At 37.4% G+C, this 27,922-nt stretch overlaps 1 protein-coding gene across 5 annotated transcripts; it reads left to right on the top strand.

Annotated features, from left to right (window-relative positions):
* The first annotated feature begins 304 nt into the window (after window positions 1–304).
* Window positions 305–27,513, top strand: setx (senataxin). Of its 5 annotated transcripts, none has more exons than XM_051093204.1 (26): window positions 305–505; window positions 6,516–6,719; window positions 7,099–7,306; window positions 9,489–9,598; window positions 9,679–9,898; window positions 10,348–10,458; window positions 10,532–10,706; window positions 11,664–11,757; window positions 11,872–15,348; window positions 16,207–16,303; window positions 16,419–16,586; window positions 16,669–16,892; window positions 18,378–18,530; window positions 18,641–18,797; window positions 18,879–18,980; window positions 19,062–19,174; window positions 19,267–19,338; window positions 19,424–19,573; window positions 19,851–19,958; window positions 20,828–21,003; window positions 21,125–21,217; window positions 22,779–22,871; window positions 22,988–23,140; window positions 25,804–25,899; window positions 25,981–26,068; window positions 26,158–27,513. In XM_051093204.1, the coding sequence occupies exons 2-26, from the start codon at window positions 6,525–6,527 to the stop codon at window positions 26,656–26,658; spliced, it is 7,134 nt and encodes a 2,377-aa protein (XP_050949161.1). In that variant the 5' UTR covers window positions 305–505; window positions 6,516–6,524; the 3' UTR covers window positions 26,659–27,513. The 5 variants fall into 5 exon arrangements, with proteins under 5 accessions (XP_050949161.1, XP_050949158.1, XP_050949163.1 ...); XM_051093201.1 differs by having other exon boundaries at window positions 305–509; XM_051093205.1 differs by lacking the exon at window positions 305–505 and adding an exon at window positions 2,874–2,954.
* The last annotated feature ends 409 nt before the right edge of the window (window positions 27,514–27,922 follow it).

Below are 27,922 nucleotides of genomic sequence, written 5' to 3'. Positions count from 1 at the left end.
ACACGAATTTAATGTTTAAATATTATTTTAAATTATTAAAGTACAAAAAAATGTAATTTAATTATTAATTAGTACAATTATATTAATTTTATTAGAGTTTTTTTTGAGGAAAACACTTAATCAACTTCTTATAATTTAAAAACTATTATTTCCAAATAAGCTGCTCCTTGACTGTATAAATATTTTCCTCCTGCACGCTTTAATCACGCATTTTCCTAATTGTCCAGAAGGCCATTTCAATAACACAAGCCCTTTATATTCCGCCAAACCCGCGCTGTGATGCTGCGCAGGCGCAATGGACAGACCCGCCCACTTCTTTGCGTCACCGCAGCGCGACTCGGCGGCAGGCGTGTTTTCTGTGGAGAGCAGAATCGAGCTCAAGACAGAGAGAAAGAGACGATGTAAAACACGTTTGTGAGTGGACATAAGGAATTTACAACCGTGTCAGTGTGGGAATGAGATGAAACAGACCTGACAGACTCAAGGCTTCCTCCGTTGCAGCTTTGTGGGTAACTCATTTGTTATTTTTTCGCTTGCTTTTCAGTGCATTTTACGCGTTTACATTTGATTTTATAGTGTGCAGATGAAGTTCACTCTTCCTCCTGCAGGGACCTCAGTGTTTTGTGGCTTTGTGAGGCCTTAAGGTAAAAGGTAAACGTTCTGTTTTGTCTGAGTGACGTCTTTTTGTTTTAGGCTGCACTCTGAGGTAACTAATGTTAATTCAGCTGACAATTTCTTGATGTGGATAATGGAAGCATTTGTGTAAATCAAATGAGACTACTATTTTATGTTATGCTTTGTCAGGGAGTGCGTGTTGGCTTTCACCTCTTGACTGTGGTGGCTATAATTTAGTTTGTGAATGAGTTACGTAATTCAGATGAGGAAACGTTAGAGATAAGTTTCGTTTCTCCTCTTCTGTTCGTGTTTTTCAGATAAAGCAACCAAAGGGCATTTATATTACCTGATCTGGCCTATCAGAAATACGTTTCAGTCATTTTCATGTAGAAAATAACATGTTTCTGCAGCTGAACACTATGATTATTTACACACTGCATGCATAATATAATCTTTGTACAAACATACAGTGAAGGCTGCAGAACAGGGTGTATTCATGACCTTGATTTGTATAGTTATTAGACAAATTTCCACTGTGTGGTAGCACATTTCTTATTTTCTGGCTGTTGTGTTTGTTCACACTTGATGCACGTTGTTTGGAATATGGTATCCCATACTCCAAGTGCACACATGCACTGTGAACACACACCTGGAGCACTGGGCATACACTGTGTGCATAATTATTAGGCACGTTGATATTCTGGTCATATTTTTTTACCAAGCACGTTTTACCAATTCCAAACCACATAAATCTTAATAACTACTATTAATTTTGTATTTAATCATTTATACGTGATATACACTACCGTTCAAAAGTTTGGGGTCAGTACATTTTTATTGTTTCCTTTTTTTTGTTTTTTTTTTAAAGAAATTAATACTTTTATTCACCAAGGATGTATTAAGTTAATAATTAAAAGTTTATTAAAAGTTAATAATAAATAATTTATATTGTTATAAAATATTTATATTTTGAATAAACACTGTACTTTTTAAACTTGTTGTTCATGAAAGAATCCTGAAAAAAAAAAAAAAAAAAAAAAAAAAATCACAGGTTCCAAAAAATATTTGGCAGCACAACTATTGATTTTATCCAACATTGATCATTCTAATTATAAATCCGCATATTAGAATGATTTCTGAAGGATCATTAAGACTGGAGTAACAGCTGATTAAAAATTCAGCTTTTCATCACCGGAATAAATTCTATTTTAAAGTGTTAAAATAAAAAACATTATTTTATATTGTAAAAACATTTTGCAATATTACTGTTTTTTTTCTATATTTTTAATCAAATAAATGCAGCCTTGATGAGCATAAGAGACTTCTTTAAAGACTATTACAAGTCTTACTGACCCCAAACTTTTGAACGGTAGTGTATATTTGTCCATGAAGGCTGGAAGTGAAAAACTTCTTGTATTCAGGTGTGCATAATTATTAGGCACGTTTTCTTTTACATATAAATAAGCCAAAAAAGAGATCGAACCCAGACTGAAATTATTAAATGCCCAAGAGAACGATGCAAAACTAATGCAATACTAGAATTTGCGAAGTTAAGGCATGACCATTGGACAGAGAAATGCTCGTTGGGTCAGCATGGTGAGAAAAAAAAAAAACGGTGAAGAAGAAAAGACACGTTAACTGCAAAAGAATTAAGAATTAAAGTGAAGAGTTAGCTGTGAAACCATCAGGAACCGTTTAGTCTCCAGCGCCACCATTTTCCAGAGCTGCAACCTACCTGGAGTCTTCAGAAGTTCAATGTGTCAGGTTCTCAGAGACTTTTCTTGGGTGAAAAATCCTAAAAAATGACCCTCATTTAAGGAGAATAACACTCTGAAGTGTTGTGAAATACATGAAGACTGTTTTCTATAGGCTTTATAAACGGATAAGTTGAGAGTGACTTTTGAAGGACCAGCATCAAATCCTCTTGTACCACTCTTTCAAGAATTTATTTTCCAAAATCTGGCAGGAAGTTTTGGGAGTTCATTTTGGTCCGTCTCTGCAAGTCAGACTTTTCAGGGTAGGAGAATAAACATGAACTCCCAACATGTACTGCTAGATTCTGGAAGACAAATTCTTGAATCAGAAGTACAAGAGGATGTGGTGCTGGTCCTTCAAGAGTCACTCTCAATTTATCGGTCTATAAAGCCTATACTTCTTAACACTTCAGAATGTTATTCTCTTTAAATGAGGGTCATCAAATGCGAATCGAGTGCAAGACAGAGAGAAAGAGTCCATGTAAAACACGTTTGTGAGTGGCCATAAGGAATTTACAACCGTGTCAGTGTGGGAATGAGATGAAACAGACCTGACAGACTCAAGGCTTCCTCCGTTGCAGCTTTGTGGGTAACTCATTTGTTGTTTTTTCGCTTGCTTTTGAGTGCATTTTACGCGTGTTTACATTTGATTTTATAGTGTGCAGATGAAGTTCACTCTTCCTCCTGCAGGGACCTCAGTGTTTTGTGGCTTTGTGAGGCCTTAAGGTAAAAAGTAAACGTTCTGTTTTGTCTGAGTGACGTCTTTTTGTTTTAGGCTGCACTCTGAGGTAACTAATGTTAATTCAGCTTACACTTTCTTGATGTTGTGGATAGTGGAAGCATTTGTGTAAATCAAATGAGACTATTATTTTATGTTATGCTTTGTCAGGGAGTGCGTGTTGGCTTTCAACTCTTGACTGTGGTGGCTATAATTTAGTTTGTGAATGAGTTACGTAATTCAGGTGAGGAAACGTTAGAGATAAGTTTCGTTTCTCCTCTTCTGTTCGTGTTTTTCAGATAAAGCAACCAAAAGGCATTCATATCCCCTGATCTGGCCTATCAGAAATACAGTTTTTCAGTCATGTTCATGCAGGAAATAACATGTTTCTGCAGCTGAACACTGATTATTTACACACTGCATGCATAATATAATCTTTGTACAAACATACAGTGGAGGCTGCAGAATAGGGTGTATTCATGACCTTGATTTGTATACTTATTAGACAAATTTCCACTGTGTGGTAGCACATTTCTTATTTTCTGGCTGTTGTGTTTGTTCACACTTGATGCACATTGTTTGGAATATGGTATCCCATACTCCAAGTGCACACATGCACTGTGAACACACACCTGGAGCACTGGGCATATGCTATAGTGCCTGGAGAGCATTTTGGGGTTTGGTGCCTTGCTTAAGTGCTCAACTATATTTTTGATTTTGACAGTATCTATTGGATTAATATTATATATAGTCAACAATAGACAAATAGTCAATAAGAAGGTTTCTACAGGAGATGGACATAGTAATATCAACACCTGGGAAATGAGCAATATTTTCCTTTAATACAGCTTCAAAACACCTTCGAATAGAGTCATGCAACTTTTGGATTTCTCCAGTTGAATGTTAATGTTAATTTTAATTTTTGTTAATTGTTGAATGTTAATTTTTATCAAAACATGTGCCAGGTGCTTCTGAAGGCCTTGAGGATGGGAGTCTTCTTCTGCTCACTCCCTAAAATTGTCCACAGTGCTTTGATAACATTAAAGTCGGGTGATTCGTTTGGTCAGGGCAGATGTTAAAGTTCATCTTTGTGCTCCAATTATCCATGTTTTGTGACCATGATGCCATCTTTTTAGCATTTTAGCAGTGGCGTCAGTGATTTTTAATGTTTTAACAATTGCAGCTCTTTCATGGATGGATGTTAAAGGAGAAGTTCACTTCCAGAACAAATATGTACAGATAATTTACTCACCCCCTTGTTATCCAAGATGTTTGTGTCTTTCTTTCTTTAGTCGTAAAGAAATTGTTTTTTGAGGAAAACCTTTTAGGAATGTTCACCTGATATGGTGCCCTGAGTTTGAACTTCCAAAATGCAGTTTAAATGCAGCTTCAAAGGGCTCTAAACAATCCCAGCCGAGGATGAAGCTCATTATCTAGCAAAACAATTGGTTATTTTCTTAAAGGGGTCATCGGATGCTAAGTTCACTCTTTCATGTTGTTTGAACATTAATGTGTGTTGGCAGTGCATGTACAAATCTACCCTATAATGATAAAAGTCCATGCAGTGGTTTTTGATTAATCTGTAAAAACAATATCCCCTTTTTCAAATCAAGCCGTTCTCAGATGCCTGTCGTTGTGCCGTCACACCCACAGAGGCCGCTCCCACAATAGTTGATTGACATGAGCTCTTACCTTAGACCAGCTGTAACAGTCCAGTAACTTTTCCATGTTTTGATGCCAGAGCAGGGATGTAAGTTAGACAAGAATATCTCAGATTGAGCGACTGAGGTGTTGTGTTGCTGGATGTAATAATGAACATAGTGGTTGTCATTTACTCCCGACATCTGAGCCGCTGAAGATGCAGTAGATTACGTTTGTTTGTGAAGGGAATGCGCCTCCCGATCTATATAAATCCGTCAATGTTCGCGCAAATCATTCATGATCCAGCTTCACTTACAGCAGAAGTGAGTATAAGCGTTTTTTATGAATCTTTGCGATTGCCTTTCCTTATAACGTGGTAGTTGGGAAGTTTAACAGCTAAACGCGGCTAATGTAAACAAGACCGTCTTTCCACAGAGAGAAGAGAGGGGTGGGGAGAGGGGTGATTTTTGCAGAGCTGATTTTGGCAAGGTAAAAAGGGTGTTGTTTTACAAAACCATTGAGAATTTTTGATCAAAGTATATTAGAGACTGTTCATTAAGACCCTAAAGAATCATATCAACTTGTGGAAAATGGGCATCCGATGACCCCTTTAAAAAGAAAAAAAAAAAAGATTTTGCTAGTTTTTCAACACATTCTAACTGTCTTGAATGGGACTGCAGAGTACACCTGTTCTCTTAAGTGTGTTACTGCATCTTCTTACAATTAAACCATAGAAACAAGGTCTTTTAAGGTGAATATTGAGGTTGCAGTAGTTCTGTAGTTTGGAAACAATCCTCCTTAGGGTTTGACACTCCCTATCATTTACTTTCAGTTTTTGCCCACTATTCTTCTTTGCTGAAGTCTTATCATGGTTTGTGTGCACAGTCATTATCACAAAGGCTGTTCTTAAAGGGATAGTTCACCTTATAAATGTCATTTGCTCACCCTTAAGTTGTTTCAAACATGTGAGGGTTTTTTTTTTTTTTTTTTTTTTTTTTTTTTTATGTGGAGGATAAAGATATTTTGAAGAATCACAAGTATCCATACTACGGAAGTCAATGGCTACCAGCTACTTTTTGCTTGTATCGTCTTTTGTGTTCATCAGAAGAAAGAAACTCATACAGGTTTGGAACAAGTTGATGGTGAATAAATGATGACAGAATTTTTATTTTTGGGTGAGCTGTTTCTTTAATCCACTATTTTTTTTTTTTAAATCTATGATCAAGAATGTATTTGACTGCTAAAAGAGATGTATGAAGGTGTTTGAGAATGAGAAGAGGAATGCTGTAGAAATGCATGGAGAAGATTCCTTGATATTGAGGAAGATTTTATTAACTAAAATATAAAGGAATCATATCCAAATTATTTTACTACTAGTTTTACAGTTCTACCCTATATTTCGCTGGGCAAGCACATCCTATGTTGTTGTAGGGGCCGCTGGTGAGGCCACAGTATGGAAAAGGTCAACATACTGTTATTGTTAGGGGGCCCACTAGTGAGACCATGGTATAGAAAACCATCTGTTTCCCATGATCGTAGTTACTCCGGAGACCCCCAATAACTCCGGTTGACATGTTTGCATGAGAAGACCAGTATAAAAAGCTGTCTCTGACCAAGTAGGATCAGTTCTCTATAGACAACTCGGCTTGATTGTTTCGGCAATAAAGTCTGTCTTTTGGCATCAAAACCCAAGACTCAAGAGTAATTCTTTGACGGGGAAGAGGGGAAACCACAACAACATTTCAAGGATGTGTTATATTAAGTTGTCCGTATCTGTTTGTGCACAGGTGATCGTGATGGAGAAGTGTCTGTGGTGCACCACCGCCCTTGAGGTGGAGGGTGACGCGGCGATAGTCGCCATGTTGCGTCGCTACTGCTCAGGACGGCTGTCCGAGAGGGAGAGGAACTCTCTGAATGAAGACCTCAGCTGCTGTCTGGAGTGTGTGGTGGAATACCATCGAGCCAGAGACGGGGTCCCTGATCTGCACAAGGTACACAAACACAGCAAGCAAAAGTCTTCCAAAGTCACACTTAGCTGTCTGTACACAGACTGTTTAATGTGTTTTAGAGGTGGCATAAATGCAGTTGCACATTGTGTATTTGCCTTGTGTTTTTTTTTTTTTTAAATCTAAAGAATATTTTGAAAGCCATGTGAACCATAAGAATAACCGAGGGAGTCTCTTCCTAATCTAGTTTTCTAATTAAACTGACATTGTTTATTGTGGAGATTGTTGGCTCTTTGACTACTTGCTTTTAGTCCTCTCTTATAATTAATTTTGGATAAAAGCATCTGCTAAATGCATAAATGTAATTGTGTTTTTCGAGCTTGCACATGTTCAGGCACTAAATCTTGCTTTTTTTTTTTTGCAGCGTTTGTGGGAAATGGAGAAGGCTCGACTCATGAATTTGTTGGGAACCACTCTGGACAAGGAGCTGGAAGAGGATGATATCTTTATTATTGAAGATGATCATGAGAAGCCTGTGTCGAAAATCTCTCCTGCAGAATTCCATGACAATCTCCGTTTCCTGCTGTTTGAAGTCCTGAAGTATCCATACTTGCTTTGCTGCCGTGATCTGTGTAAGTCACGTTCTCATATGCAACATCATTCTGTGTGGTGTAGCGAATGCTAAAATATTTTATCCATTCAGTAGAAGACAATTGTAGAAATTGCATTTAAAGTATTTGTAGTCGGATGCATTTAAATGCCTTGTGGCCTATGTGAGTAAAATGAGTAATGTGTACATTGCACACTAACCTCTGGTATCATAGCCGAGGCTTAAGCCTAGTTCGAGACTCATCTTAAAATATATCAGTGCCTTTGTCGCAAGATGCACACCAGTAATGTTGTCTTTTTATTTATTTTTTTAATATATTTTTTCCCCTCTCTGGCACATTTATAAAAATTACTTAAATGTAATTCAACTCTGGCCTAATCCTGGTTTAGTCTAAGCCCTGTCTGTGAAACCAGGCCTGAGATTAAAGTCTTGACAGCTCATGTGTTATATATATATATATATATATATATATATATATATGCATATGCCTCTGGGACCTCTGGACACCTTGAAAGGATTAAATAAGAAAAGTTGTCTTTTAAAAACAGACCCGTGGATCAAGTCCCACAATTAAGCAAGAACCATGAGAGCTAATAAATAATTGTGGAAAGCAGGGAGTAACATAAACAAGAGTGACCCATAAGTTAAGATGGTCAGCTGGTATCTCTGCTTTGTTGACTTCTGAAACTCTTCCTCTGAATATATATATTTATTTTATTTTATTTTATTTTATTTTTTTCTTCTTGCAAGATTGGGAAGACTTTTAATTTTTTTTTCACTGGATGTTGTGGTGCTTACAATGGATCGTCCCAGTTCATGGCACCATTATATGGCATTATTATTATTATTATTATTAGTATTAGTATTAGTATTAGTATTATTATTATTATTATTATTATTATTTTCTTATTATTTATTTATTTTTATTTCTTTTTTTATAATTTTCTTTTTTTATTAAATTTAATAATATATATTTTTTTTATTTAGTGTCATCTATTTAGTTTTAATTTATTAATTTAAAATAGCACAAACTTAAATGTTAGTTAACTATGGAGCAGGGTCAGAAAAAATTCATAAGGGCTAATGGCAAAAATGCCACCAAAATGAACAAAATGCCCCATTAATTTAAAACAAAGGGGCAAAAAATGGCATGCACAATTAAACAACATTAAGGCTGTTGTAATTAAAATGAATTAAAATGGTCAATTTGCAGAATTGCATTTAGATTCGCTCGCTTGCATCAGATTTTATTTGCGCACTGTTTTGTGCAGCGTTGAGCCTTAAAACCAATCAAACGCATTTCTGTTGAACTTAGGAATGCGTTAGTCAATCAGAAGTGTTTAGATTGGTCACCGCTGAAAAAATTAATATATATTAATTTTGCAGCTTCATATAACGGAAGTATCTCTATATCTTGTGCTTGACTTGGCTAATGTAATGGACTGACATGTGTGTCTGTGAAGCCAGAATGTGACGTGCCCAAAACGATAACCATAATAATCGTTATTACAATATAAAGAGCAATGATCTACAATAATGATTTTTGTCATAATATTGCAGCTCTGTGAGCTTCTGATTTTTACATGTATAATTTAGATACAGTTTATTGTTATTGGCAGCAGTTTAAAAATTTGGCTTAAAGTAATTAACCCTTCAGAAACCACTTGATTGACAGGCGATCTGACCAATCATAATGCCGAATCTGCCACAACTGAACAATCAGAACCAAAGGTTATAATGTAGAAGATATATTTTATTAATCAAACTACGAATTAAGTATATTCAATGTGAATATAGCCATGTATGTAATCTACTACTACAATCATGTGTCTCTTGTATGTAAGGAGGCCAGTTTGTACTTGATTCCTTTATATTTTGGTTAATAAAATCTTCCTCAATGTGTAATCAAGTTGTTCTACCATTATGACAATGTATGTAAGGAGGCCTGTAGGAGAGTAATTAAGTCATTCTGCTATTATGAACATCTGTTTCCTGAGTAAAATGTGTACATTGTAGGGGGGTAGAAGTAGGGCTGTCACAAATATGAAATTTGGCTGACGATTAATTGTCTAAGAAATGATTGCGGTTATGTTGATTAATTGTCTGGTTTAGGACACTGACGATTATGTCGATTATTTGTCTGTTTTATGGCTTTGTCTTTTTTGATGTAAGTGTGCTTTTCTTCATCTTTTCTTTCTCTACAGGTGATTTGGTGGTAAAGGCTTTGTGCAAGTTGCAGGACATGAAGCAGTCTTTGACTGTGTTTGAGAAGTATCAAGGAACATATCTGCTTCTCGTTCATCCCAATGAACAGGTAATTCAGCCGAAAAGCCGTATCGTGTTGGGCTGGTCCTCTTTTGGTAATCTTGTTCTAACTCCACCTTTGTACTCCAGGTGCGCCGCTGGGCAATCGATACAGCAAAGACCATGAAGAGTGTGGACCGGGATGCCTACTATGACCTTCAGGAGATTTTCTCCTGCATGTTTTATGTCATTGAGCTTGGAATATCTTTGGACTTGCCAGATTTGAATCAAGAGTCTTATGCAGGGGGCGTCATACAAATGCTGCCCTCTCACCTCTATGATTCGCAAAACAAGAAGAACTACTGGCTAGGTCTGTTTTCTAGAATATTCGCCAAATCGCCATTTCTTTTGCTACTAAACTTGTACAATTTGAGATGTTTTGGTTTGTCTTGTGGCTTCTGTGAGAAATCACTTTTAAGTCTTGAGGTTTTGATGCCAGACTCTGTCTTTGCATTGCTTATTAACCTTTGACCCCATATCTCCACATGATTGCATAATAGCAACACAAAGAGGTCTCAGTTCATCTTGTCACATGTTTTCTGTTAATTGCAGCTCATCATATTTGAGCATATACGGTTAAATAAATAACTATAATAGTAGAATAACTTTTAGTATTCTATAGTAGAATAAGTTGTTTTTTTTTTTTTTTTTTTTTTTTTTTTTTTTTTTTTTTTTTTTTTATATATATATATATATATATTCATCTCTTGATGAGTTTGATGTCACCTTTTTGAAGTTAGGCTCTTTTGTGCCCTCCAGGTATCTGTATGTTACTAACGCAGCTCAGCGCGGAGGCAATGGACTCTTTGTTCATGGGACAGTTTAACATCCCCCTTTGCATTCTCAATACAATGGATGGGCTGAAAAATGGTATGTCATGCTGAGCGTTTCATGATGTCTTGGGGATACAGTACTTGAAACTTAAAGTTTCATTGTTTTTCAGAGGACAATCCAGCTTCTGACCCATTCTGGCCAGCCCTTCACTGTTTTATGGTAATTCTGGACCGACTTGGTTCTAAGATCTGGGGTCAGGTTGACCCTAATACGGCTTTCCAGACTATCACGGGTGCAGCAAGTTATGTTGCGGAAATAAGAAACATTCGGAAAAAAACCATGAGGTAAGAAAGTCTGATTTACTGAAGAGAATTGATGCAATGCTGAAATGCAGTCATTGCATAGGAACAATGTTAAATGCAATACACTTATGGCACTGCATCTCATTATGTGTCTGCTGTAATCGTGACTCATCAAAAGGCAATCATAAAAAAAATACTAAATTTTAGTAATCAAAAAGCATGTTGAAATCAAGACACACAATTTAATAAGTTAATTTAAAGAGTACTATATAATATAATATAATATAATATAATATAATATAAAATAATATTATATTATATTTAATATAATGTGTGTGTGTGTGTGTATATGTATGTATATGTATATATATATATATATATATATATAGAAAAAATCTAAATATTGAGAAAATCGGCTTTAAAGTTGTCCAAATTAAGTTTTTAGCAATGCATATTACTATTGAAAAATGAAGTTTTGATATATTCACAGTAGGAAATTTACAAAATATCTTCATGGAACATTCTTTACTATATCCTAATGATTTCTGGCATAAAAGAAAAATCGATCATTTTGACCCATACAGTGTATTTTTGGCTATTGTTACAAACATAACCATGCTACTTGAGACTGGTTTTGTGGTCTAGGGTCACATGTATAAAATTAAAATAAAATATAATGTAATATAATTTTAATCATCTAGGTGTACATTCTACTGTACAGAACTGTATTTCTGTCACAATTTGTTCAAGTTAAACCAAACTTTTATTATGACTGGTTGCTGTGAAGACCTTAGATTCTGTGTGTATATAAGATGAATTAACAGGCAAGATCATCAGAAACCATTAAAAATTTTTAATTTCTGCTTCAGTGAACCTGCCCATTAATTGACAAGGCAAATGGTTTAAGAGGTGCCTTTTTAGACAGCACGTGTCTGTTGGAAGTTTTGGTCTTTAATGTAGGGTTTTGTGAAGTTATTTAATCCATTTTTGAATGCACAGGGGGATGGTTAAAGTGGAACCTGAATATGATGACAATATGGTGACCTGCAGTCAGATGGTGTATGACTGTTATGCCTCAGAAAAATCTAACCAAGTAAGACTGTTTTGATACTGCATCCACTTTATGAAACAAATGTTTACTGCACTCTTGGTAGTCTTTGTTAGGAAAAAGCTGAATACTCTGTTTTTCCTTCTGTTCATCATGTAGGCATCTAGTTCGTCATCCAACAGTGGTATTTCCAGCAACTATATGATCTATGAGGACATGCAATCCCTGGTCACCGTGCTTGATTCTGAAATGGGCCAGAGCATGCGCGTATACGGCAGCACTTTTCTGTGGTTCATTCCATTTGTCCGTTCCATAATGGAACTTCCAGAGCTCAACGCTTCCTATATTAGTGAAGTCATCCACTATCTTTGTGATAAGATACGAGAAAATCGACACATGCTAACCGGACAGACAAGCGTGTGTGATAAAGTGTCCGAGTTCTTTACTCGTATACTTATTCAAATTGTTGAGCTACACTCTACTGAAGGACGAATGGGAATACTTTCCCGCTGTGCCCACAAGTGGGTGGAAGAGATTGTTTTGTGCATCGTCCTGTCAGAAGAAACACCAGACAGGATGAGTGGGGTTCATGGGGTCAGTTCAACCTCATACAACCTTGGGGTAGTTGGAAGACAGCATGCATCTGGAGAAGGCATTGGTGCCATAATTCTTGGCTGCATGAAACTGATTCGACTTCTGCTGAAAGAAGGGATAAGGAGATCCGTCCCATCCGCAACCCACTTTCTGAACTTGCTTAACAAGCAGTTGCGCAGAGTTACGACAAAGCGATGGAATCTAACACGTTCTGAATCTGACGAGCTTCAGAAGTGTTTGTTAAGAGTTGTCCGGTCGATGCCAGAAAGACCTGCTTCTCCGCTCCCTGTTGTTCCACCCCCATGTGCCCCATCAGTCGAGGCAGCTACAAACACTGTTGTTTCCAGAAATTCAGTGCCATCCCTAAATCGGCAACAACATGAGGACCAGGAGGCAGGTCCGAGCAGAGTAGCAGATGTATCTGCTTTTATCAAAGAGGAGCCATTTTGGAATTGTTTGGATGACAATTGCGTCTTAGATGAGGAAATCTGCAGAGGTCTTCAGGACATCATTAAGGCTAAGAAGGAACCCCCTGACCCAGTGTCAATTTCAAAGCGGAGACCAGCTGTTGAGTTGGAATGCATTAAACCAGATCTGGGTAGAGTGCAGGAAATTCGGTCCAGATTAAATGATAACCAGAATTTGTCAAAGATCAAAGCCATTGCCAAACAAAAGCCTGGTGAGTCCTTAAAACCTGTATTGGCTAAAGAGGAATGTGGTTTTGGAGCTGTTGAGGAGGAGGAGGAGGATGACGATGAACCCCTTAATGTCAGATGGAACTGTCTGATAAAATCTGTCCACAAGGTTGAATCTAGTGACTCTGAAGTTGATAGTAGTGCTGTTGGGAAAACTCCTAACAGGTCTATGCACACCTCAAAAGAAAATGTGGAGTCCAGTACTATTGTCATCTCTGATGATGATGATTCTGATAATGATGAAAGGCCAAATGCCATCCTGAGGTCTCCGGAAGATCGGGTCTTGCCTGAGAGCCCGGGTCGTGATTATGATGATCTCAGTGAGTCACAAGTCTTTGAGTTTGAGACCCAGCAATATGTGGCATCTGCCTGGGACGATTCAGATTTTGATGCATCAGTCTTGCCAAAGAAGCCCCAATCAGACCTACTACTCAAACCACTGTTGAAAGAACCTCCTCATGAAGCATCTCCATCAAGTTCAGAGACTGAACCAATTCCAGATGAAGACATTGAGAGGGCTTGTCAGCAAGCAGAAGATAAGATCAGAGAACAGCAGCAGCCACAAGAGCCAGCAGATTCATGTGCATCTTCACTGGCTAAACCATCCAGTAGTGCAGAAAACTGGGATAAATTTGTCAAACCAAAACCTCTGCCACTTAAAACCCCCAAAACAACTCCATCTGCTAAGAAACAGCCTAAAAAGCCATTGATAATTGATGCCCTTGCTCAAAAAATCAGGCGCCACCCCTGGAAACGCGGCTCCACATCTCAGGACATAGAGGAACCTTCGTCTTCAACTACTCCTCCTGCTGTATCATCCTCCTCTCCATCCTCCAGCTGCGTTTCCTCTCCATATTTTTCTGCCTCCACATCACGTGGCACCCCTGCCATTGTTCCTCCAAAGAAGGTGCGTAAAGTTGTTGAGCCAGAATCAACAGCAGAGCGTTTGGGTTTAAAAAAGAAGGAACGGAAAGCCTTTGAACTTTCTCAGCGCTCCCTGGATTGCGTTGCCAAACTGAGGTGCCATGGCCAGAAAGTGCAGGTGGACCCACAACGGAAGACGAAGCGAGTGTGTCGAGCCGCTAAGACCACTCCACAGAAGCGTATTGTAAAAGGCAACAAGAAACTTATGGGATCGCAAGATATTCAGTTTTTCAGGCAAAGTCGTGAGAAGAATCAGAGGCCAGCAACAACATTAGCTCCCAAACCAGCGAAGACCAAACAGCCAAGTGAAACTCGCATGCCGAAACCTACAGTTGCAAGCAGCGAGAGTGGTGATTTCTTACCCTCTCCTCAACCAGATCCTGACCATCAGCAGGATAATGAAAAGCCTGCATCAGAAACCAGTTCTAGAGGTGATGGGGTTGGAAATGATACAAAACTGGAATCCAAGTACTTCCAGGCAAGCGACACTGCTGATGTCAACATGGAGGAGGAACCACCACCTACTCTGGGATCAAAAGATGAGGATGATGAAGAATGGATGTTCCTCACTCAGATGGAACCCACTGACATGGAACTGTGCTCTCAAATGGAGCAGTTTGAGGAGGAAAATGATGAAGAACTCTTTCTTACCCAGAGAGATCCCGTTGACATGGACATTGATACGGATAGTGAGTCCGATACCCCAGGCCAACCAGTGTTGGCGCCTAAACCTATTCCAGCTCCTCCTGGTGGAAATGATGATCATTTGTTCTTGAAGCCTGGCATGTCACCTGTGTCTCAGAAAAAAGCCAAACCTTCAACCACAAAAATATACACCCCCAGCTCCCGCAGTGCCTCGCTTGTCCTTGAAATGGAGAAAGGAGCGAAGCCTCCTCCTGCTGCTAATGTTGCGAAAGCGAAGATTCCACGACCCCCACCAATGCCACCTCCAAAAACCTTTCAACCTCTCCCTACTTTACAACCAAAGCCACTTCCTTTACAACCCCTTCCTCCTCCACAACTCCCGAAGCCACTTCCTTTACAATCCCGCCCTCCTCAACAACTCCCGAAGCCACTTCCTTTACAACATACTCCTTATGCTCCTAAGTTGGTCACTAGTTCTAAAATAAGCTCTACCTCAGAGCCACCATCTTACAAGGTATACCAAAGACCTGAGGCTCCAGTTAATGCTCCAGTTAACAGACCAGCACCCCCGATGGATCAAAGTCCGAAGTTTGACCTTTCAGTCTTGACCCAAGCAATCCTTAAATGGGAATATAGGATGCTTGAAAATTACAAAGCATTTGGGAGTCCAAATGATCTGTGCCAACTACCACTAAAGAGAGTGCCGGTTCACTTTCCTACCTACCTGGAGTACTTCAACACCTTGTACCCCCTGTTGCTAATTAACGCGTTTGAAGAGGTGGGACATCTTATTTCTGTAATGCCTAAACATTTGAATGTAAATAGGACTAGGTCTTATACAGTTAAAGGGTTAGTTTACCCAAAAATGAGAAATTTGTCAATACTTACCCTCGTGTCGTTTCAAACCCGTAAGACCTTCGTTCATCTATGAAAGACAAATTAAGGTATTTACGATGAAATCTGAGAACTTTTTGACCCTGCGTAGACTGCAACGCAACTGACACATTCATGGCCCAGAAAGGCAGTAAGGGCTTTGTTAAAATTGTAAATGTGACATCAGTGGTTTAATGGGGCTTGGTGGTTAGAGAGTCGGGTTCGATTCCCGCACCGGCAGGAATTGAAGGTGGGGACTGTGGGGAATTGGTTTGAATGAACCAATTTGAATAACTGTGATTTTTCCACAGTACCATGATTGAAGTGTCCTTGAGCAAGGCACCGAACCCCCAATTGCTCCCCGGGCACTGGAGCAATGGCTGCCCACTGCTCCGGGTGTGTGTTCAAGTCTCACTGCTGTGTGTGTGCACTCGTGATGGGTTAAATGCAGAGGACCAAATTCGAGAATGGGTCACCATACTTGACAATACGTTGTCACACAAAAAAAATTAATTTTTTAATTAATTACTTCATATAATAATGGTTGAACCACTTGTGTCATAAGGACTATTTTAATCATGTCCCTACTACTTTTCTGGGCCTTGAACATGTTGGTTGCATTGCTGTCTATGCAGGTTTAATAAGCTCTCAGGTTTCATCAAGAATATTCCATTTCCAATAATTTCCATTTTTGGGTAAACTATACCTTGAATTTTTAAGAATTGGACTTTGTACAAGTGTTAATCAATTCCATTTTCAATAGATGGCAAATGAATGGCTCAAAGAGGACAGAGTCAAGATTAACCTAACAGTCCAGGGAATAGAATACAGCAATCGCACAGCTAGTGCCAGCTTCACGGGTAAGTCCAGCCATTTTGGGCAATTCATCTTCTGATTTTTCCATAAAGTGTATTCTGAAACAAGCCAGGGGCTATATTCTTTCAAGTATCAACCAAGTTTTACTACTTTTTGTAGCAAGCATTTCTCCGGAGACTGATGCTAGACAGCTGTACCCAAAAGAAGAGGACCTTGTGCTACTTTGGTTGCCGGACAACACTGGGGCATATGCCCGCAATGAGCCTAATTTCCATGAACCACATCCTCATTTCGGTTATGTCTCTCGGTCCAATGTGTCCAACAGAGGTACAGCTGTGTGACTTGTGGTGTCATTAATTAGGGTTATGTATGTTTATGTCCACCGTCTCATTACTCTGTCCCTCCCCAGGTTCCAGGTCAATCCTGAACTTGACAATTCAGACACGTGGTAATGTATCTTCAGTGAATTCCCAACCGGTGTGCTGTGAAGTCATTGGATCGCTGATCAGCATATTCCGGGAGTTCCGTGCGCTGTGTTCCCTGCGGAGTGGACCAATGTTGCGTCCTCTTCTTGCTCCACATGCGTCTTATTTCACGCACACTCTGGATAGCCCAACGGACCTGGGTTCACCGGTAAGTTTGGGTTGCAGGGTTTGACAAGGTCCTTAAAGCGCTTGAAGTACTTGAATTTGACTTTTTACAACATAAGGCCTAGAAAACCGTTGAAAATGTCAATTTTCCTGAAGAGGTACTTGAAGTATTGAAAGAATGTATCTATGGAAAGTGTTTTTTTTTTTTTTTTCACGCAAAATTCAGAAAACATCATCCCTTATTTCAGTTAATGTCATAAAACTAGTGAGCTAAGCCAGTAGTAGTACTGACGTGTAAACATGGCTGAAAACGCGAAACGAGGAATGGATGAACCGAATCAATTGAGTGTATCAATCGGAGCGATTCCAGCATAAATGACTCCGACTCGTGACTTCGATCATTCCTTTCAAGGGATTCACTAGCAAAAACCAAGTAAAAGAACCATTCATTTTCAAATTTCGACATCACTTGTAATGATTTTATAAAGCACTTAGTGATTGGTGAAACGGACCTTTTCGAAACACTGAATCCGTTAAACCATTGCAAAATGATTCACTAATTCTCCAGTCGGCAAGTCAATCATTTGATTGAGATTGGGACTTCATATCGCATATCGTGAATCATTTGGTTTAGATTGGGACTTTAGTGCGGGTTCGTGACTCATTGGAATTAGTTCCGTACTTTGGAGTAGGTTTGCGTATCATTAGACTTAGAATGGGACTTCGCAAATCATTTGATTCAGAGCGGGATTTCAAATCGCGCGCTTTCGGTTTAGATCAGGATTTCGGAGTGGGTTCGCGAATCATTTCATTTAGATCGGAACGTTGTGAATCATTTGATTCAGATCGGGACTTCAAATCGTGTATCGCAAATCATTCGATTTGGATCAGGACTTCGGAGCAGGTTTGGGAATCATATGATTTAGATCAGAGTGGGTTCGCGAATCATTTGATTTAGATCAGAACTTTATGAATCATTTGATTCAGATTGGGATCTCAAATTACATATTGTGACTCATTCGATTTAGATCAAGACTTCAGAGCAGGTTTGTGAATCATTTAGTGAATTGAATGATTGGCGATCCGTGCAACGAGTCCTGATCTGAAATGGTTCACGAATCATTTGTTTCAGATCAGGATTTCGGGTGGGTTCAGGAATCTTTTTTTTTTTTTTTCTGAATTTATTTATTTATTTATTTATTTATTTATTTAAATTACAAAGAAAGAAAAAACAAAGAAAGGAAAGAAAGTACAAAAACAACAAATCCCTTTATTAGCTCTGGTTTTATAACAGTAAAAGTGTATTCACCATGTTTTTGTATAACCACAGTTTTACTACAAATACCGTGGTTTAACTTTGGTTAGTGTACTGAAATTGTTGATTCACTTAATACAACCCTACACACCTGTTCTTATTCATGTTTGAGAATCTATTGTGGGATGCATGTATAAGTCCAATAAGTGAACCTTATTTTGATCCAACATGTTTGTTTTGTTTGTTTGTTTGCTTGCTCTTTCTGCACTTCAGGAGTTCAACAGGGACCAGGCTAGAGCAATAGATTGTGGCCTTGCCATGATAAGGAGACCGCAGAAGACCCCAAAATTTCTCCTTATTCATGGTCCTCCAGGAACCGGGAAGAGTAAAACCATTGGTGGCCTGTTGTACAAACTACTATCTTCGGTATTTGTTTTTAGTCTGAATGCTTTTCTTTTGCCTTGCATGCTCTTAATCTGCAACTTTCAAGATACTTTTTTGTTTCCTGAATGTCTTGTGTGTGGTTATCTGGTCAGGGTATAAACAGTGCTGCTCCTGCTGGGAACCAACACAACAAGTCTCGACGGACACGTGTTCTTCTCTGTGCGCCCTCAAACGCTGCCATCGACAGTCTGATGAAGAAAGTCATTTTGATCTTTAAAGAGAAATGCCGAAACATCAACGCACCTCAAGGTTTTGAGCTTGCGCATATTTGCATGAATGATCCTATACGGTCACATTACAGCATGTTTCACGCAATACTTTTGTATACAGGCAATTGCGGTGACATAAACCTGGTGCGACTGGGAAGTGAAAGGACCATCTCAAAGTCACTGAAGCCTTTCAGCCTCGACCATCAGACTAAAGCTAGAGCACGTGAGATAAATTCATGCGTTTGTAATTTAAGAGTTAATGCATATGCATGTGGTGTAATGTATAAGGTGTTTGTGTATATAGAGCGAACCCAGCAAACTGCAGAAGCTGACATATACAGGCGGAAGGAGCAACTGGACCAAAGTATTGAAAATCTCTCCCAGCGATGTGCGAAGACCAAGAAGGATTCTCCTGATGTAATGCGTCATTCACACGTGTTTCTAAAAGACAGACAATATAGATATCACAGTTTTGTTTTAATGCGGTCTTTTCATGGTTTGGGTGACAGTTCAAGAAGTTGACGGAGCAGAAGTTGCAGCTTCTGAAAGAGAGAGAAAGACTGAGTCGGCAGATTAAAGAGGTAAACGGTCAGATTTGTTCACATTGGTGTTTCACAATACTTATCATACCAACACAAACAAACGTTCCTCTTGTCTCTTCCTTAGTGTCGCAGCAGGCGACAGGAAAGTCAAGCTCATGTGCTGCAAAACGCTCATGTCATCTGCTGCACGCTCAGCACCAGTGGAAGTACTGTCCTCGAGAATGCCTTCCGTCGTCTTGGGCATGAACCTTTCAGCTGTGTCATCATCGATGAGGTACTGAAATCTCATAGTTTTTGGTTACATGAAATGAGTTTTTATTTGATTGAATACAGAGGTTATCGTCGGTTGACATTTTCAGTGAGCTGAATCTCTTATTACTGCTCGTGCATAAGTTAAGAAAACACAATGAAGACTACATAATGCCTGTTGTCACGATGTGCACACTTCTCAGTGTTTATTTAAAGAATATAAGGTCCATATCATAAATGCGCTGATACGACTAACGACTATATTTCAAAGTCGCTTTGTTTGTCTTTGTGCCTTTTTGTAGGCTAGTCAGGCTAAAGAAACCGAGACTCTGATTCCTATGGTGTACCGAAGTCCTGCTGTAATCCTTGTTGGTGATCCCAACCAGCTTCCACCAACGGTTGTTTCCCAGGTAAACCACCATGATTCTCGGGCAAAAATGGATGGCCTACACGCACACACAATATATATAATGTGACCCACGACCACAGAATTCATTAGGGTAATTTTTGTAAAATTCAAATAGGGTAAAAATTCAAAATTGAGATTTATACGTAATCTGAAAGCTGAATAAATAAGCTTTGCAGTGATGTATGGTTTGTTAGGATAGACAATATTTGTTCGAGATGCAACTATTTGAAAATCTGGAATCTGAGGGTGCAAAAAATCTAAATATTGAGAAAATTGCCTTTAAAATTTTCCAAATTAGTTTCTTAGCAATGCAAATTACTAATCAAAAATTAAGTTTTGATGCATTAACTGTAGTGGTCCAGGATCGCATATAACAATGTAATGTAATATAATATAATATAATAATCCTTGATCTGATTATGAGCGTGATCCTTGATTTCTTGGTTAAAAATGGCTGGCATACACACATAATGTTGAGTTATTATAATTAATATAGTTATTATATAAATAGAAATTACTTGTGGATAGTTTTGGCACTGAAAAACTGAGGTGCATGAGCTCCGATAATAAGGCCCTTTTATCAGTCTGTGTTAAACTAATACAAAACTGAACTAACTGAAATGAAACAACTTGATATAAAATTTTATCCAGTATTTGGTAGTTTAGCATACGAAGGGATTTATGTCCCTTTTTATTTATTTATTTTTTTTTGTAGACTGATCACTTTTTGACACCACACCAAATTAGTTCAAGGGTTTTCAGAATAGCATAAGGGCTAAATATAAGTGACAGTAAAGTAAAGCTGCAGAAAATAATGCATTTTTTGTCTTTGCATTTTGTGCATGCATTTATGTTTGTTTGTTTTAACAGAAAGCAAAGGAGTTTGGCTACGACCAGTCTCTTATGGCAAGATTATGCAAAAACCTTTGTCAGTCAAACCCACAACCTTCTCCCATCCTCCTGCTCAGCATGCAGTACCGCATGCACCCGGAGATCTGCGCATTCCCCTCCAAGTACATCTACAACAGCGCTCTTATAGACGACTGGTACGCGCACACACATAGTTGTTTGTTTTATAACGTTATTACTTGTGGCATGTGTAGAGAGGGAGGGAGAGACAAGAGAATGTTCTGCAATTAGACGCTTCGTCATGTTTATGATGTGTAGGCAGGGGCAGTGCAGACAGTATGATCAGGAGAAGACGACTGTGACAGAGTCTGAATTAAGACTCCCCAGGTCACTGAGAGGACCGTGTGTGTGGTGAGTGCTCCACACAGTGAGCTTCTAACTGCAAACTAAACCATGGTCTGTAGATCTCAAGAAACATCTTCCACTGACACTGATTGATTGATTGACTCTCACTTGGCTTTGAAGGTCTATTCATACCGAGAATAAAATGAAACTGCAACATAAGTCACAAATGAGAGGTGCATTTAACAAGCAACATGAAAAAGCTCCCCAGTTATTCACACGCTTCAAGAAAGGTGTAGTGTGTAGTCTTGCGAACATGCTGGAAATGTCTAGTACAGTTTCAGTCTCGATCCAGTTGTGATAATGTGTTGCAACCTGTGAAGTATTTGGTGAAAACCCAGCCGAATATTCAGGTGAACAATATGGCAATAATAGAGGTGTGCTTTTTATCTTGTTTGCAGCAGGATTATCGTATCTAACAAAAAAAGGAAAAAAAGAAAAGCTAAACAAGTTGAATTGAAATACTGAAATAATTAAAACTAAAATAAATTAAAAACATTCGATGGATAAATAGATAAAAAAATGCACAACAAAATAATTAAAATTAACATAATTGTTTTGTTTTCATTTTAATCTAATTTAAAAAAATACCAAACTAATAGTATATCAGTGATGCTAAAATGACACTGGTTTGAAGTTTAAAAAAAAAAAAAAAAAAAATTTAAAAATTTCAAATATAACAAATTGACAAAAAAAACAACTAAATGCATGACATGCACAACAAAATGATTTAGAAATTAACTAAAATAAAAATGAATTAATGAAAAATTACATTTAATTTAAAAATTAACAAACTAAAATGGTATATCAGTGATAACACTAGTTTGAAAATAATTAAACACAAAATAAATTAACAAATATAAAATAAATACTATACAGACAAACCAAACGCATGACTAAAATGCACAACAAAATTTAAAATGAACTAAAGTTGAAGTGAAACCAGAAAATGTGTATATATAAAAAAATTTTTTAAATCTAATTAAAAAAAACTAAAATAGTATATAAGTGATTACTAAAATAACACTGGGTTGAAGTACGAAAAAAGAATTACTAATTAAAAATAAAAATAAAAAATACTATATAGACACACAAAAATGTACAACAAATTAATTTAGAAATGTAAAAATCGAAAAAATGTAATTTAAAAAAAAAAGAAGAACTGGTTTGCAGGAAAATTTACAGAGCAAATATTCTCTCTTGGTGTGACTAGGCATTGAATCTTAACACTGCATTCTGTGATGTAAAGTAACTTCATGCTAATGCTTTTTTTTTCCTTTATATGTTTTGTCTGTGGCTTCAGTGTTAATATAGTTAATACAGTCTTGCTCTATTAACAGTTGCAAAAGGACAGTTTAATTGTGCTAAATAATAAATGTCTCAGTGCCATTTATCAGGAAAAATTTATATATTTAAGTAAATGACTAGCTGTAATAATTTTATTTTATTTTATTTTATTTTATTTATTTTTTTAGCTAGTAATTTGCATTAAGAGGTGTGGCGCAATTTTTGTTTAAATTTGCATCAAGTAGAGATATGCACTTCTGATTTCTGTCTTTTTGCCCCTCAGTGAGACCGCTCAGAAGCGCTGTTCCAACAGCTGGCCCTTCAGGCCCTACAAAGTGTTTGACGTGACAGATGGAGCAGAGAAGAAGGAGAGAGAGTAAGAAATGGATGAATGTGGATGGGATAGTAGACTTTACTAGTACTAGTTAGTAATAGTACTACTTTACTACTTGTGTCTGAGCCCTGAACTTATTTTGTCTCTCCACTGGTCAGTTCATTTTCCAACCACAAAGAGGTCAAGTTAGTCTTGCTGCTGTTGAAGATGCTGGGGGAGAAGCAATCAGTGCGAGTGGGGGTCATCACGCCCTACAACGCCCAGAAACAACGCATAACGGAAGCCATCAGGGGTTCAGGCATCCAACTTCAGTGAGTGTTCATTGTGCAGCTTTACTTAGGAAAATAATTTATCTTTTATCAAAAATGGAATTTTGAACTTTTCTGCAGCTTGCCACAATGAATGATTAGCATTGCACCTTTGTATCTATGGTTGTATTTAAATGTTTAATTTCTATTTAGAAAAATCTACTGATAATACACTACCTGTCAAACATTTAGAGTAATAAAGAATTATTATTTTTTTTGTTTTGAAAGAAGCCCTTAAGTCCTTGCCAAGCCTGCATTTGATTTTAAAAAAAAAAAAAAAAAAAAAAAAAAAGTAATATTTTCAAATACTACCGTTTTGACTTTTTGGAATTTATTGTTGTGACACAGAGCTGAATCCAATCCAGTTTTTAACAGTAAGAAGTCTCTTCTGCTCACCAAGCCTGCATTTATTTGTACACCAAAAACAGTAAAATTTTTAAATGTTTTTACTATTTAAAATATCAGCTTTTTCTTTGAAGATATTTTGAAATGTAATTTATTCCTGTGATTTTTCAAAGCTGAATTTTCAGCATCATTATTCTAGTCTTCAGTGTCACATGATCCTTCAGAAATTATTCTATTATGCTGATTTGCTGCTCAAAAAATATTTTTTATTATTATCAATATTTAAAACAGTTGAGCACGTTATTTGCAGGATTCTTTGATGAATAGAAAGATCCAAAGATCAGCATTTATCGTAAAATGAAAAGCTTTTTGTAACATTATATAATATACCATTCAAAAGTTCAGAATAATAATAATAATAATTATTATTATTATTATTAATAATAATAATATTTTGTTTTTTTGGCGGGGGGGGATTATGGAAATTAATAGTTTTTATTTAGCAATAGTTTTTATTTATTGTCTATAGATTTCTATTTCAGTTAACTGTTCTGTTCTGAACTTTCTGTTGAGCAAAGAAACCTGAAAAAATTCTACTCGGCTGTTTTTTTTTTTTTTTTTTTTTTTTTTTTTTTTTTTTTTTGAGCAGCAAATCAGAATATTAGAATGATTTCTGAAGAATCATGTGACTGGAGTAATGATGCTAAAAATTCAGATTTGAAATCACAGGAATTAATTGTTTTATTTATTTATTTATTTATTTATTTATTTATTTATTCCTAATTAATTACATTTTAAAATGTAGGCTTGGTGAGTAGAAGAGACTTAAAAAAAAAAAAACATTAAAAATCTTACACTACCAGTCCAACGTTTTTTGAAGAGTATATTAAACCTAATATTAACATGCAGTTAACATTTTATTATTTTTGCAAAATGCATAAGATTATTATGATTATTTATTTTTAATAAATGAGTAGCAAACAGCATATTAGAATAGTTTTCAGAAATAAAAGTAATGAAGCTGAAAATTCAGCTTTGATCAAAGGAATAAATTACATTTTAGAATATATTTACATAGAAAATAGTAATACTAATATTATATAGTATTTTAGTATAGTATTATATAGTAAATTGGTATTATTGTATAGTATTTTATAATGAATAACTTTTTTTTATTATTATTATTTATTTTTTTTTATTATTATTATTATTATTATTATTATTATTATTATTATTATTATTATTATTATTAATTTTTTTTTTTTTTTTTTTTTTTAAATTACATAATCCTAATATTCCAAACCTTTTTGACTGGTAGTGCATATACACTTTGTGTATGTACAGTTAAAGGAGAGGTCCGGTGTGATATTGACCTAAAGTGTATTGAATCATGATACCGAGTGTGAACTAACCTTGCATATCTCATCTCGGCTTGTCCACTCCAGTCCGAAATCTGGGGTCAGTTAGCCGATGCTAACAACAGGTTGTCGATGAGAGTAAATGGGGCATCGGGCTAGCCATGTAAATAAATCACTGTTTTACACCATTTACGAGGCACAAAGTAGCTCCACACTTCATTGGTAGACTTCCAAGGGCCCTGGCATTTAAAACGAGACATTGAGAACTCAGAATAACCACCGGTAGTTTATTTACAAGAAGACTTATACAAACAGTACCTGCAAGAAAATGACGGGCCGCCGCCATCTTCAATGTAGTCACGATAAGTTGAGTGTCGAGCAGGAACGAAACTACAACCTGATAACTCAAATGTTTCATCCTCGTCTTCATAAAACTCAGTAGCTTCATCGTCCGACATCCTTGCAATTGCCAACTGTCTGCACTAACTCCAGTCCAAAACAAACGCGAGGACTCACGTGACTTATCAGGTTGTAGTTTCGTTCCTGCTCGACACTCAACTTATCGTGACTACATTGAAGATGGCGGCGGCCCGTCATTTTCTTGCAGGTACTGTTTGTATAAGTCTTCTTGTAAATAAACTACCGGTGGTTATTCTGAGTTCTCAATGTCTCGTTTTAAATGCCAGGGCCCTTGGAAGTCTACCAATGAAGTGTGGAGCTACTTTGTGCCTCGTAAATGGTGTAAAACAGTGATTTATTTACATGGCTAGCCCGATGCCCCATTTACTCTCATCGACAACCTGTTGTTAGCATCGGCTAACTGACCCCAGATTTCGGACTGGAGTGGACAAGCCGAGATGAGATATGCAAGGTTAGTTCACACTCGGTATCATGATTCAATACACTTTAGGTCAATATCACACCGGACCTCTCCTTTAAATAACATGCATAATTGTGTTTTAGGGTGGATGTCGATACTGTCGATGGCTTTCAGGGCAAAGAAATGGACTGCATCATTGTGTCTTGTGTGAGAGCCAGCAATGAAAATGGTTCCATTGGGTAAGCGTGCACAGCCTATATATCATTCAACTTAAATGCTCATATTTCTGGTTCAAACATTGCAATCCTTCGTACGTTAAGGTTTGTTGGAAATCGTCAGCGAATGAATGTAACCATCACCAGAGCCAAATTTAGTCTCTTCATACTGGGACATCTACGCACACTCAGGGTAACGTACACATTTATAACATTCGTTCATTACGAGGTGCTGTGTGTACTTCTACGAGCTTTTAATGACGTTTTAATTCATTGCTGCAGGAACAAAGTGATTGGGGAGCATTGATTGAGGACGCAAGGAGCCGTGAAGCCATAATCCAAACAATGCAAAAAGATTTCGAAAGCGACGTCAGGAAGATTCTCAAACCAGAACGAGAGCCGCTGACTCGCAGTCTCTCTTATCCGCCAGTAGAGAAACCAAGCACTGTAACCTCACCTGTTACACACACACCTGCGGAAACAGGCCCCGCCCCCTTTCCACGCCCCCACCGCGACGCGAGCAACGCACCTGTGCCACGGCTAATACCTCTGGATTGCCCTAATAACCCACGGATGAGTGACAGGCCCACAGACCCGCGGTTTGCAAACCGACGGCCAATCAGAGAGCAGAGACCAGACAGAGATGGGCGGGGCTTGCCAGAGTCCCACCGCTCGACAAACCGAGCTAATTCGTACGAAGCCGACTCTAGAAGTACTGGCCATTCCTCCAGATACTATTCCAAACACCGCGGTTCTTCACCGCCGAGACGGCACAGGAGATAAATGAATTATCCCTGTTTTTATTTGTCATTAAAGCTTGACGGAAATGCATTAAGAGAGAGGTTTTTCTTCCTCATGTCCTCTTCTCCATGTTTTGAAAGCCCACTATGCACAAAGGTCGTTAAACGTCTCTTTCTCTGGCAGTGGCTTAACAATTAGCTTGACGAATTAGTTCTAATCTTGGACTCTTTCTAATCGTCTTTTGTTGCTAAATGAAGAACTATTTTATGCATGAACAGGTTTTGGATTTTTGGACCTTGTGCTTGTAAATGTGTATATATATTAATGCAATAACTGCACTTTCTTAAGCAGTCGGACTTGCTCAGAAATAACCATTTTTTTGGTGTTGAGTATGTAGAGTTTGTCACTTATTTGAATGTAACATTGATTTAAAGGTTTTTTCAGGGATGATTCGGTGTGTAAATGTGTTGTGCATGAATGCAGTGCCGTTTGTGTTTCACTGGTTGTTTTATACTAACTTTTAACATTCTGGATTATTTTTGATTGAGCCGACTGTTAGAATTTTTTTTTTTGGTAACTGATTATAGTCACTTATTCTGGAGTTAAAGAAGGCCAAAAACAGAACCAGTGTTGCTTAACATTTTAATTTCAAATCTAAAATGTCATGTTGTGTTCGAGTTGTGAATGGGAGTTAAGTTTGAAAGTGTACAGTTGAAGTATACAAGCCACAGACCTGGAGACTGAGAGATCGACCTGCTACTGTGGCTTTTTTTTCTCTTGAGTTTTATCTTTTGTGCGACAAGTTTTACAAAAGTGTATGAAGAGGACATTGTTTTGTACAGATGCACTTTTTGTAGACAGGAAATTAAAAAAAAGAGTTTCTTTTTTTTTTATTTAGATTTTGGCTTTTTTTTTAATAATTTGTCAAATTGATTTTGCGTATGTTAGTGATGTGAGTGACCCACTAAATCATATCATGGTAGTCTGTGTACTAAGTACATGAAATGGGTCAATACTATGGTATATGGATGTCAAGTAACAGTTGTTCTGCTACGTAATATAGACATGGAGTGATTGTTGTATAAAATCATCTCTTTCAAAAAATCTCCAGGTGCCAAAAATTAGACTTCACTGCTTGAGACAAAAAAAAAACAAAAAAACTGAGATGCCTGCAGAACAGTGATGCAATGTTTTATTCATCTTCAATAGAAAACAGTTGAGGAGGATACTTTGCATGTTTGTGAGTTAGTTGCCTCGTATGTGAACTGTGAACAAGGCCAAACCGACTGACTGTGTAGGCTGTGAC

The sequence above is a fragment of the Labeo rohita genome, chromosome 21 (assembly GCF_022985175.1).
Source record: "Labeo rohita strain BAU-BD-2019 chromosome 21, IGBB_LRoh.1.0, whole genome shotgun sequence".
NCBI lineage: Eukaryota > Metazoa > Chordata > Actinopteri > Cypriniformes > Cyprinidae > Labeo > Labeo rohita.
The sequence above is the reverse complement of the archived record's forward strand: the minus strand, read 5'-3'. Positions and strand labels throughout refer to the sequence as shown.